This window comes from Ylistrum balloti, unplaced genomic scaffold (genome assembly GCF_031769215.1).
Source record: "Ylistrum balloti isolate Yb309-2 unplaced genomic scaffold, AGI_CSIRO_Ybal_v1 Utg370330, whole genome shotgun sequence".
In the NCBI taxonomy this organism is placed as follows: Eukaryota; Metazoa; Mollusca; class Bivalvia; order Pectinida; family Pectinidae; genus Ylistrum; species Ylistrum balloti.
This window is the reverse complement of record NW_026782240.1, coordinates 45,925-61,757: the sequence shown is the minus strand read 5'-3', so window position 1 is coordinate 61,757 and position 15,833 is coordinate 45,925. Positions and strand designations below refer to the sequence as shown.

General features: G+C 33.2%; 1 protein-coding gene across 1 annotated transcript; it reads left to right on the top strand.

The window, feature by feature from the left end:
* Positions 1–1,261: 1,261 nt before the first annotated feature.
* On the top strand, positions 1,262–10,663 carry LOC132553477 (uncharacterized). The gene is made up of 14 exons (XM_060217726.1): positions 1,262–1,337; positions 1,574–1,688; positions 2,149–2,336; positions 3,688–3,830; positions 5,081–5,276; positions 5,409–5,500; positions 5,739–5,955; positions 6,881–7,032; positions 7,270–7,456; positions 7,819–7,974; positions 8,368–8,511; positions 8,985–9,072; positions 9,206–9,254; positions 10,592–10,663. Exons 1-14 carry the CDS (start codon positions 1,262–1,264, stop codon positions 10,661–10,663), a joined length of 1,875 nt encoding a protein of 624 aa, XP_060073709.1.
* The last annotated feature ends 5,170 nt before the right edge of the window (positions 10,664–15,833 follow it).

The window sequence follows — 15,833 nt, the reverse complement described above, 5'->3', positions numbered from 1 at the left end:
GTTTGCCGTCATAAGAACCGACCATGCTCCAGGATTTAAAGCATTGATCAATGATGAATCTCTGGAAAAGTATCGTCTTGCAATAGAACTGGGTAATGCTAAAAACATCAACAAAAACCCCATCGCAGAAAGGGCTATTCAGGAGCTGGAGGAAGAGATATTACGTTTAGAGCCAGGATGTCGTGCTGTGACTCCTCTTCTTCTGTCTTTGGCTACAGCTCGTCTAAACACACGCATACGTGGGCGAGGATTATCTGCTCGTGAAATGATGACACAAAGAGATAAGTTTTTCAACAAACAAATCCCTCTAGCAGATCAGGATATCATTCTCCAACAGAATTCCGCCCGATTGAAAAACCACCCTCACAGCGAAAAGTGCAAGACGCCATCTGGCCGCACCCAACTCTCATCTGCAGTAGTGCCTGGAGACTTAGTCTACCTCCACGGTGATCGCAATAAGGCCAAATCTAGAGACCGATACTTAGTCGAAAGCATTGAGGGCTCGTGGTGTAATATCCGACAGTTTGCAGGTAACCAGCATAGAAAAGGATCCTACCGAGTACGCCTTTCTGATTGTTTTAAGGTAATGGGACAAGAAGGCTTTCCCCAGCCACTCTTACATGGTGAGGAATCTGAAGACGAGGACGGTGACACTCCGCAATCTACATTAGTGCTAGATCCACCGCCAGAGCCTGATATTCCATCAGTTATCACGGACATTCCAGTCCCGCAGTCTACAATAGTGCTAGATCCACCGCCAGAGCCCGATATTCCATCAGTTATCACGGACATTCCAGTCAACCCAGTACCATTACTTGATACTCCTGCAGCAGTTGAGGACATTGTTTCGCAGTCCAGTGACAATGCTGTACGTCGATCGAGGCGTGCAAAACGGGCACCTACAGCATTTGAAGACTATGTTTTGTATTGATGTTTGAAAATTTGACTTGGTTTTTGTCTTTTAATGACAGGAAGTCAGACTTGTTCAGTGTCGTCTAAAGTGTCATCTGAAGTTTTGTAAAAGGTATTTTTGGTTTGCAAAGAAAAAGGGTAGCGCCAGTGATGGCCATGTGACATTTCTTCCGGATCCCGCTACCCGTCGCTATTAGTCGTTGCTTCTCTGTTTCCTGTCTCAATAAAGGTTACTACGTCCCTACTTACTGGTGCTGTTGCGACATATGTATCATTGTATTTTAATATGTCGTCATATCCTGTGTCTATTTGTCTGATTCTATGTTTTAGAGCTTGACGGTGCACCCGAATGGCTACCATATCACTGTTACACCTACGTCTGCTCTTCACATTGTGGTGCTATCATTTTATTGGAAATTGTAAAGGTAAATATATGCAATAATTTGTAATGCACATATTACCGTTATCTTTTTTGGTGTATTCATCAGATAGAATAATCAAATACATTTTCAATAACTGTATTTTAACTTCAAGTGCAGAGTGCAAATATATTCAACGAATGATCATTGAACCTACGGTAACATTACAGGTGTACTGTGCAATCTTATGTAGAAATCGCTAAATCATGACACTTTATATCCACACACATATATATATGCAGGTGATGTATACAGAAACTTTACGTGTGTTACCTTCAACTGGGACGAATATATTACATGCTCATGGACCGTATCATCATCGTATCACCACCCAGCCTACTATACAACAGTCACATGGTGTGTATAGCTATCTATTTGTCCTATCAAAATGTCAGTATTTCATAACATTAACATTTATACAAACTTCTGCATTCACATAACAAAACCGACGTGACGCACTTAGAAAATTAACAGACAAAAGAAACAGAAAACAGGTGATGAATGAAGCATCAGATCCAATTGAGTTTAGGCAAGCTTGTATAAAAGTACATATTTGAAGAAATTGTTTGGTTGTAGATAATGGTTTTTATAACATATGTGTGTTAAATGTCAGATTACACTTTGTGAGTGATACAATTTACAGAATACAAACATGTTGTACCAATGCATACAAAAGCTTCAACTCTGTTCCTTTCTGACAATTTTCAAAAAGAAATTAAACAGCAATCCTCTTTTTTAAACACCCAATAAAAATTGACAATTGTTTCTCTACATTTGCCTCTGAAATATCACAAATATTTTTGTGTTTGTTTGAAAGGCGATTGCCTCCATTTGCTTGGTATTTTTGTCCGAAACTGACCTCAAACACTTGTACGTGGTCCTTGGGAGGGAATGGCAGGACGATGGATGTGGATCCGCACCAATCCATACGTGTCTGTCTTATTCTTAAGAAAGACAATGCGACGGTATCATCAGAGTGTCATAATGTCAGCATTGAGAACAAAGGTGAGCGAATCGCAATACTGGCACAGCGGTAATTTTCTTTATGAGTGTAAATAAATCACTTTGTGTCTACCTGAAACAGCAACACTTATTATGAATCAGATAAGAGAGAAATTAAGTCCGCAAATGTATTTTTCTTGGTCACATCGAGGTAATGGCTAGAACAATCGAGATTACATCTTAGCATGCAAGTAATAAAGAACACTGCATAGAACTATGCCACTAAACTGCGTGTGGTAATGTACCAGTTACGAACACACCTTGAAACATCATACAAATGTAAAGAATGATGAATATTCTGAATTAATGCACACTTAATTATCCTCGGCTATTCATTACTTTCACATATATTGTATACCGACGTTCTGAACATCTTCGATAGGATGAATCACAAGTGATTACAACCAAATGCTTATTGTCCTGGCTATTTCTTCTTGGAAAATTCGTATGCTCTGAATCTTCTCACTGAAGTGTTTGACTGGTTTAAGCTTGAACATGGTCCTCGGCAGGTGCAGTATGAAGGCCATCATAAGCTAGAAAGGGTAGCTATTCAATATTGGCAACTTATCTCAACAAATAGTAAACTTTCTCAAAGAGCATAAAAAATACTTTAATTATGTGACTTAGAATGTTCTCTAATTGATCACTGATGAAGGTGGTACATTTTTCCATAAACAGGGCTTTTCATTACAGTAACTATAAAGCAAGATTGGATTGCTCTTCTTTTTTACAGGAAATGTTTAAATTTACAAATTTGCTAGAAGATGCTGGCATTTCGACGGCAAGATAATGCTTCAATGCCAATTTCTATTCTGTATTTATATGGAAGATATGACGCAAACTTTTATAATGTAAATTATATCTTTAGATATATCTTAAATATAGATATTTTTGATAATCATACCTCCACTCGCAACAAAGTCAGAGGGTATGTGATAACAAATGGCAGTGAGTGGTAATAAAATTCAAAGATATCGTTTTCTTTCATATGTTTTGCAAATATTAAATAAGTTTTAAAACTACATTAATTGAATTTAAAATAAATTCTGTTATAGGTGAAATCACTCTCACGATTATGTTTTGAATTTACATACATCAAATCTGAGTTTGAATTAAAATCCTATTTAAATGTAGGTATCTTATTTATTGTTTAGACATGTACTAAGCCATCAATATATGATATTTCACATGCGCCACATCAAGCACTTCTTTTATTAAAATTTTATACATTATTGCAAAGTTATTTGAAAATTTGTTGGAGCATTGTATAGTCAGGGGCGATAAATCTTACGATACTATTTTAGCTGTTATATACAAAGCTTGTTTTGGATAAACATGTAATTTTCTGTGACAGTTAAACCTGCTACGGTCACTGATTTAATAGTGATACCCCAACACCCAAACTGCATTTTTGCTCAATGGACACACGAAGAAGTAGAGCGCACTAAAAAGTACTATATAGAAATATCATCGGCAGGACTTAGCACTATAAAAAAGGTAATTCCTTCATTTATGTATATATCTATATACTTATTTATCTTGTATCGTTGAATTTTACACGCTGTCTTGGACATGCATTGACGGATGTCACGTCTAGTAATGGCGGGCAAGGTTTACCCCAGAGCATTTATCACCTGCGATCTCAAAAAACGTTCATACTACTCGTGTAAATCAAAATGTAATGTTTATGTAAATAACACTGTAATTCTTTTTTAATAATAATGTAATGTTTTAGTTACTGATAATGTAATATGGTGTTAATCATAATGTAATGTTTATGTAAATAATACTGTAATGACTGTGTTAATCATAATGTAATGTTTTTGTTACTGATAATGTAATATGCTGTTAATCATAATGTAATGTTTATGTAAATAATACTGTAATGATTGTGTTAATCATGCTGAAATGTTATTCATTATTTAAAATTTGTGTTCATAATATTCAACGTATGTGTTAATAACGCTGTGACGTCTGTGTTAATAACGCTGTAATGTTTGTGTTAATAACACTGTAACGTCTGTGTTAATAACATTGTAATGTCTGTGTTCATAACGCTGTAATATCTGTGCTAATAACGCTGTAATGTCTGTGTTGATAACACTATATCATATCTGACTAGATAACATCTAGTCCATATTATCTTTTCACACTAAATGCAAGATGTGTGTAATATACCAGTACTTCTTAAAGTCTGGTCCTCTGAGATATGTAATGTGTAAACTGCTATCTAAATTCGCACCTCAAAGACAAAGTGATTGATTAAGCATCTTTAAAATAAAGAGAAACAGCAATAGTATTGTTATAAATAAACGATATCGTTTCGATTTTGTTCTTTATTGAAGATGTGGTAAAAATTAATTTCATCTCACAACTTTTTAATAGTAGTTGTTCATGTATACTTGTGCATTCGTTATAACGAGAGTTACCGACAAACATAACACAGAAACTGTTTCTTTTTTCACTTTCGACTGTGTAGGAATAGGATACTTACGTGATCGTCATAATTATCGCAATTATCCGATAGGAATTGAAACCGTAATTGGGACCTGAGAGAACTTGACCGCAAATGAACATTATGTATTTATAATATTTTTGTGTTAATGGAATCATTTTCAGGAGTACAACCTTTAGATTTTACATAGACCTGATTAGGACAATAAATAGAGGTAATAAAATATATTCATCAGTATTATGATGTGATGCATCATGTATACCCTGATTATCCTACACATATTTTTCTTCAGAATTTGCAAGAGGAATCATTTTATGACTACTATGATTCGCCAGAGTTTGAGAGTGGAACTAACTTTACCATATGTAATCTATTGTACTACGTCAACTACACAGTATCCGTGACAGTCAGCGCTTTGGATGATGACCTCAAGGAAATTGGTTACCAAAGTGATCCGCTATTCACCAATGTAGTGACGATGAAATCGGGTGAGGTCATTAAACTATTTTGTTTTGTTTTCAACAGAAACTGAAAATATTTGTAGATAATTCTTTGTATTATTATTATTATTCAATAAAATCAACTAAACACTTATTTTGTTCTTTGACTTTGCATTACAGTTCCATCGGGTCCACCATACCTGCATCCAGGAGGGTATACATTGTCTGCTGTGAATAGTGAAGGGTATAGAATGGTCAGAGTTTATTGGGAGGTATACAGATTAACTAACGTGTTAATAAGTGCACTATTTCTATGTCAAACGAATGACAACTTCAGGTCTTTACAGAAGTGATAATAATTAAATTGAATTTGTAGACATTTAAGAAAGAAAGACCTTTTTATATGAAAAGAAGAATACTTCCATTGTTCATATACGAAACAAAAACACCAGTCGTTAAAAATGAATAAAATAATAAACATGTAGATACTAAGTATAAAATCATATACAGGCACTTCCTAATTACAAATGGAATGGAGAAAATAAAACGTATGAATTTGAAGCTCTTCCAATCGATGGGTGTGGATCACGGACCATGCGACTGAGTGTTATCGAAACATGGGCGGAATTCGATATTTTGTACACATGCAACTATAATATCAGAGTGTGGACAAGGAATGAAAGAGGGAGGTCAAAAGAATCAGGTTTTCTTAGTCTGCAACAACACGGTAATTATGTAGATTTTGTAAGAACCATGTATTTTTCAGTTGGAGGTTGACAGAATCAAAATAAATTGATAAAAAATACAATCAGTAAAATCTTCGAGTTACACATCGCTGCCTAAGATTTTTGTGAATAGGTCTTTCCTTATCTGTTAGATACAGATATTGTTAAGTAATTCTTTCTCATCATTATTTATTCTACTCACTCAATTTCACATTATAAAATGTATATGTAAAGGTTTTTTAAAAAGAGTTTGACTCGTCAGATATAATACAATATACAATGCTGCAGAAGACTGTGACTATATATTTCAAAGAAAAAACATTAAAGTGAATACACCTTCAAAATAACTTTTAGGTGCAAATTATCATTTCGTTACAGTTTGCTATATAGCTATATGCAGTAATGCAACAGAAATCATATAATTTACGTTGATAAATATCGATATATTCTTGATGAATGCTAGAGTCCATCAAAATATGGTTTGCTTTTTGTTTAATTGCCACAAAAAGACACAGTTTTGTTCCTATCCATAAGCGTGTTGGATCGAATGGCAATATGATGAGTATTTGGAAAGACAACTGAAAATGCAATTAATATTGTTCTGTACAATTACCTGATATTTACACTTGGACGGCGACTTAACAATAAAACACCTTCGTTGTTGGTTGGAAATAGCGTTCATTTCCTGTTCGTTGTGACTTACGTTAGCTAAGCATATTAAGTATGTAGGGAAAGTAAAATATTATCGTCATATAGGTAGGGAGAAATTATATATCAATGCTGGGTACATAGGTCGCAATTCAACGTGCACCTGCAATGATTAGAAGGCCAGGCAAAGTTATTTAGTAGTCATTACGTAGTCGTTGTCTCACTGTAGTGAATTTAAGCTTGAAATTACTTTAAATGACATTTTGTTGTTGCTGATAGTCTTGCCGCGTCCCCGGGAACTGTTTATGACAGAGGGATACAGACAAGATATTATGAATATCACTTGGCTGGAACCAAACGACATCAGTTCGACCACATTTCTAACATATACCGTATACTGGTGCCCACAATCACCAAGACTGTCATGCGAGGTTTGTTTGAAAAGGAAATCAAACATTGAATATAACATGTCAGGATTCGTTCTGTTGTTGTTTATATATGTACAGCGGTTCACATTGTACAATGCATCCATCAAAGAATAGTCTTCATATACATATATATATATATATATATATACATATATATGATGCTGCTGTATATCTATTAAGAGTTTGAGGGTGTTCACATTTATTCGTATTTCTTTCATAAGCATGTGACCTTTTTGACAGGGGTCTTTCAAAAGTAGAACAGTCGACTCTCCCGTTCCATATACGGACGGATACTTCAGGACAAATGTTAAAATGGATGGCTATCCGAACGTCACGTATATATACGGGGTATCAACTGATGGAATGATTAACGGAACTATTGTTAGCAGCGGGTTTGCTTGGACGGATTGCTCATTGCTTTCTTCAGGTGAGATTAACTGTTAATATTGTTGTGGTACGGACGGATTTCACAATCTTTAACTAAGGGCTGTCGTCAGCAGAAATATTTTCGCATTGGCAAAAATAATGTGCGAACGCATGATGATTCAATGATATTCCGAGATAAAAATGAAAGCCCCAGTAACTTTGTTAGGACGGATTCTTCGATGCTTTTTTCGTGTCCTTTAAGTGTTGCCACCAGTAACTTCCTCGGAACGAACCTAATTCTCTATGTTCTTTTACTTTTGTTAGTTGTTATTTTCATTGCTTTCTCTAGGGTTTGGTAGTTTGTAAATAAGCTGATATTGATTTTATATTCTTCTTTTTACCTCATGATTGATTTAATTCCAGATAATTTGAAGCAACCAAAAATATCATTTCAAGGATTTCCCTCCGAACAGAGAGTTCGAGTTACTTGGATATACATGAATTGTGCTGAAACGATAATAAGAAAGAGTTATATTACACATTTCGATGTCACTAGCTGTTTGATGGACAATTGTAACGGTAAGGGTATGATGGCTTTAGCGTTGGTCAGTTTTATCTGGATTCAAAATTTGATATAGCTGAGATATCTACTGTTTTTATTTATAACGAATTTTCTTATTACTAGAATATACACTTTTGATTATCCATTCGATCGATAAATGGTAGGTGTGATATGAGGAGGTCACCAGGGCAATTTTTGTACTTTTTATAGATGGTGTTTTTTTCTAACATTTCAAAATGACGTGGTAAACATGGCATGGTTACATCTTTATATATTACATGTAATGTAATGGATATCAAAACTCTGAAAAAGGACGATAAATTGACGACAAATCCCTTCAGCTAACTATAAGTGAATGTATTCGCTAAATGAAGTCGTATAAAGATTTTCATTATTTATATGTTACCCAGAATTCACAGTAAAAGCCAAACAACTCTATGTTGATTTATTCTCAATCGCCGCCGGACAACATGTGTGTGTGTCTATAGCGGTACGCCTAAATACAACGTCTGGACCACCGAGCGCCTCACGTTGTTACACACAGTCCTTACAAGGTAGGAACGTATATAGTATCGTTATACAGCTTTTCATTTCTGTTATACGTAAAACATATGCAAAGAAAGTGCGCCCGTCCAATTCAGAATGTGACTGAATTACATTAGGATGGTTTATTGTAATTTATAAGACGCAATTTTGGCGTGATATGATTAAGTAAAAACACTGCCAATCTAGCGTCAACCAATGCAATGCTTTCTCTTGGCATCAGGTTGTATTTCAAATGTTGTGCATTACTGAAAACTATTAATTTGTGAAATAACTTGTTGTTAACTTGTACCACTATAGCTTCCAAGTTTCTTAGGAGTATTTTAAGTACTTGATATATAATATATTTAATGAACATGGACGGGAAAAAAGCTTCGATAAGAGTTTCATAAAAATCCTTGACATTTAAGAAACGTTTTTATCACAGCCAATTATAGAAATGCATTACTGTCTGTTTTAATGACATATATCTTTGTATTAACAGATACCTGGTATCCCTGGCAAGTTGTGCTTGTTTCCCTTGTCAGTTTGTCAGGTGTTGTTCTAGTCGTTATAGCAGTGGCCATTTTTGTGTAAGTATCTTTTTATGATGGATTTTAGGGGGATTTATTTGGAAGACATTTCACTTATTTCATGTTTGGGTTCAAATAACTATTCTATCCAATGTGTCTATTATCTTCCTTACTCTGTTTTATTTACCTATAGCTACGCAATGAAATGGTGGAGAAAGACAACAAATGTCCAACTTCCAGAGGTAAGACTTTAAAACGAACGTAACATATGTAGTCTTTCTTCATGCCATGTTTTTATTCCTTTTATTTTTTGTTTCCTCACATCAACAATGTCTAAAATTACAATCTGACATGACTCATATTATCTTCACTTCTAGAGATCAATGCATTCTTCAAAGTCAAAGGTACCTTTTATTATTCAGGTTAAACATTGTTAACAAATTTTATTGACTTATTTTCAGTTTTTCTTGACACTTGTGTAACTGCATTTCTTACTTGTTAGATTGTTGTGTCTATTGCTTTACTTAATATTTCTACAAAATAAAGCGTAGTAATATTTATGTTTGCACTGCGCATTTTCTGTTCCATGGGAAACAATAAATTAATTATACTTCATCTTTTTGTTCTTGAATTTTGTCTGGTAAATCGGTTAATGAAAAACACGTCCTCCCTAGTAAACATCATCCTTCATTACCTGTTTGCTGATAGCCATATGATAGGTTACCAGATCTCGTCATATAAACAGTTGTAAAATTATGGCCTTTTTCTTAAGAAACAAGATAAACAATGCTTTTCTCATGATAAAATATATGTTTTCATTACAAACGTGAATACAAAGTTCAAATGTTTATAAATGTAAACTAATATCTTGCTAAATTCAGACATGATTTCATATTTGAAAAAGTGTCATATGATGTTTTGCCATTGATAAGCTGTAGTGTTTTGAACCTTCCATTCACGTAAAACGGTATGTACGAGTGTTTAGGATGAATGACTGCATTTTTACATTCGGAAACAGTAATGATTTAAAGTTAATCATTATTCTTTAATTGTACTGAAAATATATATATATTGAATATTTTGATTTATATACAATATCATTATTGCTGTGTAAATCTTGGGATGATTTTACATTCTATATGTGAGCAGTTACCTGAAAGGGATAATGAACAGCCGTTAGTTAACGTAAGTCTGCTAAACCTTTTATACTTAGTTATCGATAATCATTTGGTGCAATGCTATGACTTGAGGCATGTGATGAAGATTACATTGAATAAGTATTAGTTTTAGCAAGGAAGTGACCAGGTCGTTGATATTGTAGTGATTTACCGCTTTGAAAAACAATGATAAAAAACACGTGACAATGGAGACAGACAAGTTTGTACTATGTGAAGGTTTTATCAAGTATATATCACATTATACTACCTTCCTTGTGATCTAAATTAGAACTTCAATGTCATGTCAATAACTCAATACTTAACCATCCATTGATATCTGTTATGACAATTTCCAACTTAATAATTCTAACCACATATTTAATGTTAGTCAATATGATGGTATTTTTGTTCTCTTATGACAGGAGGAGATCACAATGTCAGCAAGGGGATCTACAGTGACTACTGAGGCGTATGTGATGATCGTCGACTCATAGCTTATCTAATGCAGTTATGTTACGGTGTTCCTTAACTGTACATTATATAGAAGCATTGATACACAATGCATGTACTTTTGTATTTACACGTGAAAAATTGATTGACGATGTCTAGCTGGAAAATAAAACAAATGAATTGAAACTATGATGGGAACTATATGCATGTATATCAGACGAGATTTTTAAAAAAAATAGGTAAATAGTTCCCTGTTGAAGAATTTATATTGTCCCAAAAGTCTTACAAGATGATTCTTATTAAGCGCAGTTCAGTTATGAAAATAAGATAATTTACAGATAGTTTAATTGTTTTGTTTTCTCAAAAGTATACCTGTGATTATCCTCCTCTCCAGTACAGCTAAATCCTTGGTCAGTATTCGCTTCATTACTTCATTTAAAACGAGGATATCGCTTTCGTTGTTCATAAATCTCTAAATTTACATTAATACATTAATATTTCACACTACAAGTTAATTTATATATATTAAAAGCTCCATTGGACCTATATCTATACATAAATATATGTATCTGATGATATATAAGCACATGTTATTATATACAATATCTGAAAGCTGTTTCTTACCCAGTTTACAAATTTAGATTCAAAATCACAATGCAAATTTCAAATATTCAATTTATTTGTTAAATTCACACACAATAAAAGCCCGCTAGTTTATATATTTATTTTACCTATCCCATTCCTTCTTAACTCAGTACTTCTCCAAATGACCGCAGTTTCCTACTCTACCTCTCTAGCCTACTCATGTACCCGTGTTATCTTCCTTAATCATCGATACAAATGACCTACCTCCCTTTGTTATCTCACATATCTATGTCACCATCCTTTGTAATTCACTGTCTCTATCTAATATCAACTTTCCTAGTCATCATAACTATCTCCATGAGTCATCAATGCATTCCCTTCGTTATATTACACATCTGTTTTACCTACCTTTGTTTTATACAGCAGTATCACCAATTCTTGGTTATAACATCTATCAATGTTCATCTTGCCGTTGTTGTCATATATTTCTATGTTATCTTTCCATGTTATCACTTTTACTGTGTAACCTCCCTTAGTTATCAAATCTGTCTCTGTAACCCAACTTACCTTTTTAATCTGCTTTAATTATCACATTTTGTTTCTGTGTTACCTCCCTTGATTTTGGCATTAATTTTAGTTTGTTTTCTCAGTTACCATAACTTACTTTTTTACCTTTATTATTTTTGCAATACCAATATAACCCCCCTTTCTTTGTGTCACTACACGGCATATCTATCTATTACCCTAGTTTGTTTTCATATTTTTCAACCTTTCCTGTCCTAGCACTTCTCTCTGTCTGAGGTCAAATGTTGAAGCAAAAATGTGTTATATAACTTTCTATAACGGTCATATAAACAACATGTTAATTGAAAACAATCACAAATGCATTTATCCATTGTTGTTTTTTGTGTCAGATTTTTATACAACATAATCTATTTTGTTTTAAACTAACTTACATAGAACTTGTCTTTTAAACATTAACGTCGTAAAAGCTCACATTTCAATGTTTGAAGACCAAAATGACACGCAGCAGTTTCGACTTAACGTTTTAAGTATGATTATTTTTTTTTAGTTTTTTAGTAAAACACACTCACTCACTCAATCACTCACTTACTCGCTCAATTTATAAATTATTGTATAAAACATTTGTATATGTATCAAATAACATTCAATTTTATTAATTGATCAGTTATGAATTTTTAGGAAATATTTAGATGATTAAGTATTATGTTACTTAATCAAAAACTGCACTTCGAGTAAGATCCCAAAATCGATGTTTCATTGAATTGTAGTTACTAAAGTCAAATGACTTTACAATTTTGATAGCCGAAGGCATACCCGGTCTGTCGATAGTAAGTAGCAGGGATTTTCAAGTGTTTATGCATTATTCTATATATGTGGTAACGATGGAAAAGCTGCCATCAAATACCAAAAGTGAGTTTCTTTTATTTAAAAATATTTTAAGATTGAAAAATGCTAATATATTTTGGGAGAGTTATCGGATAGTTCGTCACCTTGAAAGTTCATCCAGACATGATTCAGTTGTAACCGAGAGACTTTTGATACATAACCTTATAAAGATGTCTGTATAAAATAAATTGAAACTATATTTTAAATATGAAAATACTTTTATCAACTTGAATTAGGCATATTTCAATCAATAAACACACGTTCCATAGAGACCGGAAGAAGGAAGGATTAATAAAAATTCTGAAGGTTTAAACTGATCACGAAATTGGCTTTATAAATAGTTAACACGAAATGCAATCATTGCCGCCGACTTGGATGTATGTGTATTTTAAACATTGTCGCAATGCTGTTTTTCATATTTTATTAAATTACCTCTTACATGTAGTATTAATGTTTGTGTCTTTTGTCCAATATTAACCTACTGATATACTACTAATCAGAGACGACAGAACTCATTTATATATCTATTGTATTTTATTTCAAACATTGTCGCAATGTTGTTTTTGATATTTTATTAAATTATCTCTTACATGTGGTATTGATTTGTGTGTCTTTTGTCCAATATTAATTACTAATATATTACTAATCAGAGACGACAGAACTCATTTATATATCTATTGTATTTTATTGACAATATTCAATACAGATAAGTATAAAGAAAATACTATATATATATATATATATATATATTAATAATAAAACATGAAAACAAGTAGTTCATTGTATTCATTTGTTTTAGCCGTAGATGGTTGCGAGGTCCTCAATAGATCAGAGGAATTCGATTAAAATAACTTGTGTTATTGTATGTAGTATCAAAATTTCTAACAAAAAAAATAACTTATTTTCATCACAGATATCAATTCAATATCACCAATATATGGTCGGTTATCCAATGCGTTTTACGTGTTAAAGCTAACTGGCGCTCTGTTCATGACACATCCATAAGACGAAAGGATATATATTCCCCATTCCATGCCAGCTTGTGATTTTTGTTGTTTCAATGAGAAAATGATAGTTGGAAGAGAGCACCAGCTTGCCATATCCTATTCAATTTAGAAATAATTATGTTGTCTTTCCTCCAATAACAAGAACTCTGTTGACCATGTCATATTTGCATAACCTCAATAACCTGAAATCGAGGCTATGAGCGAGATCTCATACCATTCACTTACCACGATAGTGACTTATGTATATGTACCTAACTTGGGAAGTTTACATGCCACTACTGATTCCAAAACCTGACTCTTGTTTTATTTGTCGATTCTCCTGAATGAAGCACTAAATATAACGATTCCTGTGAAGGATGTACTAAATATGGCGATTCCTGTGAAGGATGTACTAAATTTAACAATTCCTGGAGTGTCTATTGCTGTTGGTCGTGTTACGGGTATACTACTAGCGGCGGCGTCGTTCGGTTCTATAAAGCTGATAACATTGTATGGACTACTGCTTGTAATAGGTCACTTGGGAATAATCATGAGCGGGATTTACAATATAGATTATGGCATTTGGATCAGCAGTTTCCTTTCAGGGTTTGGTGTATCTGTTTTGTCACCATGTCTTTTTACTTTGACAGAGAAACATTTGTTCCCAGTTTCTGGTAGAATTGCTGCATATTTCATTGTAACATCATGTTTCGGTTCTGGTTTAAATTCATTATTGATTGGATATCTCCTGGATCACGTGTCATATATGTATTTTGGGCATGTGTTACTCATAGAGAGTGTTATTTATGAGCTTCTTATTTTAATGTGTACAAAAGTGATTCGTTCAAATACACCTGTCCGCGTTGATGGCCCCCGAACAGTCGAAAGTAATAATCTGGAGGCGTCTTTACACATATAACACATACAAATATAACATAATCGCATGGTATTATAATATTGAAACAACATGGGATAATCCTATTATTTATAAGAAGAAATCTGTAAAAAATGTTATTTTTTCCTAAGTGACAATCGGTATGTTCATCTGTAGAGATATAAGAAGTTCTCTTTTCAGCTTGTTTTTAATATCTTAATTAAAATATTTTATCATCTAATAATAACAAGGGTCAAAATCCAACTCAACATTGATACAAGAATAACTAATGAAACAAAAATTTACGCTGAAATTTCAATACGTCAGGTATATATAAGCCTTTCTAGAATGTAGTGGTTTCATTAAAAAATATACCATTGCATTATTAAGGACAATTTTAAGGCTCTAAATCAACCCATTTGAATACAAATTTATGTTATTTGAAAACGGAAAATTCTAGACATGGAAACCTAAATATTACAGTTGTGCAGCTTAGTTGAACGTTATCACTATTGAGACGGCATTGCTTGTCGGGACTTTAATTTCCGATTCTGGAAGGCATATACGACAGACAGCCTAAAAGACGTACTGTTTACAAGAACTATAAAGAAAATACTGATATGTTAGCAGAAACTTAATCTTAATTCAAACTCAAATTCAGAGAAAGTATGACAAAATATGAACAAAAGAAAGATTTAGACTAAGACTCATAAGATGTTACAGAAAAGTAACACCTTCTTCATAGACGACAACGTCCATGTAGATCTTGGTCAATTCAATTACATAATGTTCAATACCAGGTAAGACATCAATACTATACCAAGTTCCATTTCTAGGGTTATGATAAATAGTAGAATACCGACCAATAGACTATAGGATTCTCATAAGATCATATAAAAGGTTAGTTATTATCATCGACAGTCATGTTGGGAGAGAACCCTGATATTTCAATATTAAAAAAAAAAAATAAAAGAAAGAACGACTTCGTCCAAATGTCATTCCAATATATGGTAATAAAAGCTATCACAGGCAATGATACAAAGCTCTTTGTTTAACTGTCTTTAACCAACCATTGAAAATGTGGAAAATAAGATCAGATCGAAAAAAAAAAAAAACAAAACAAAATTCAGTGATTTGCAAATATGATGTTGTCACTGGAGATATGCATGCATATGCACCGGTATTCAAGAACATAAAATGTATTTTATGTCGATATATCCAAGTCATCTTTCTGCAATATTCCAAAGGAAACTGTGTCGAAGTCTTCTTTCAAAACGGAACTGGTTCGCAATGGTTTCATAACAACTAATGTACAAAACAAATAACCTAATTTATATTTACCTTTGAGTACTTTACTCA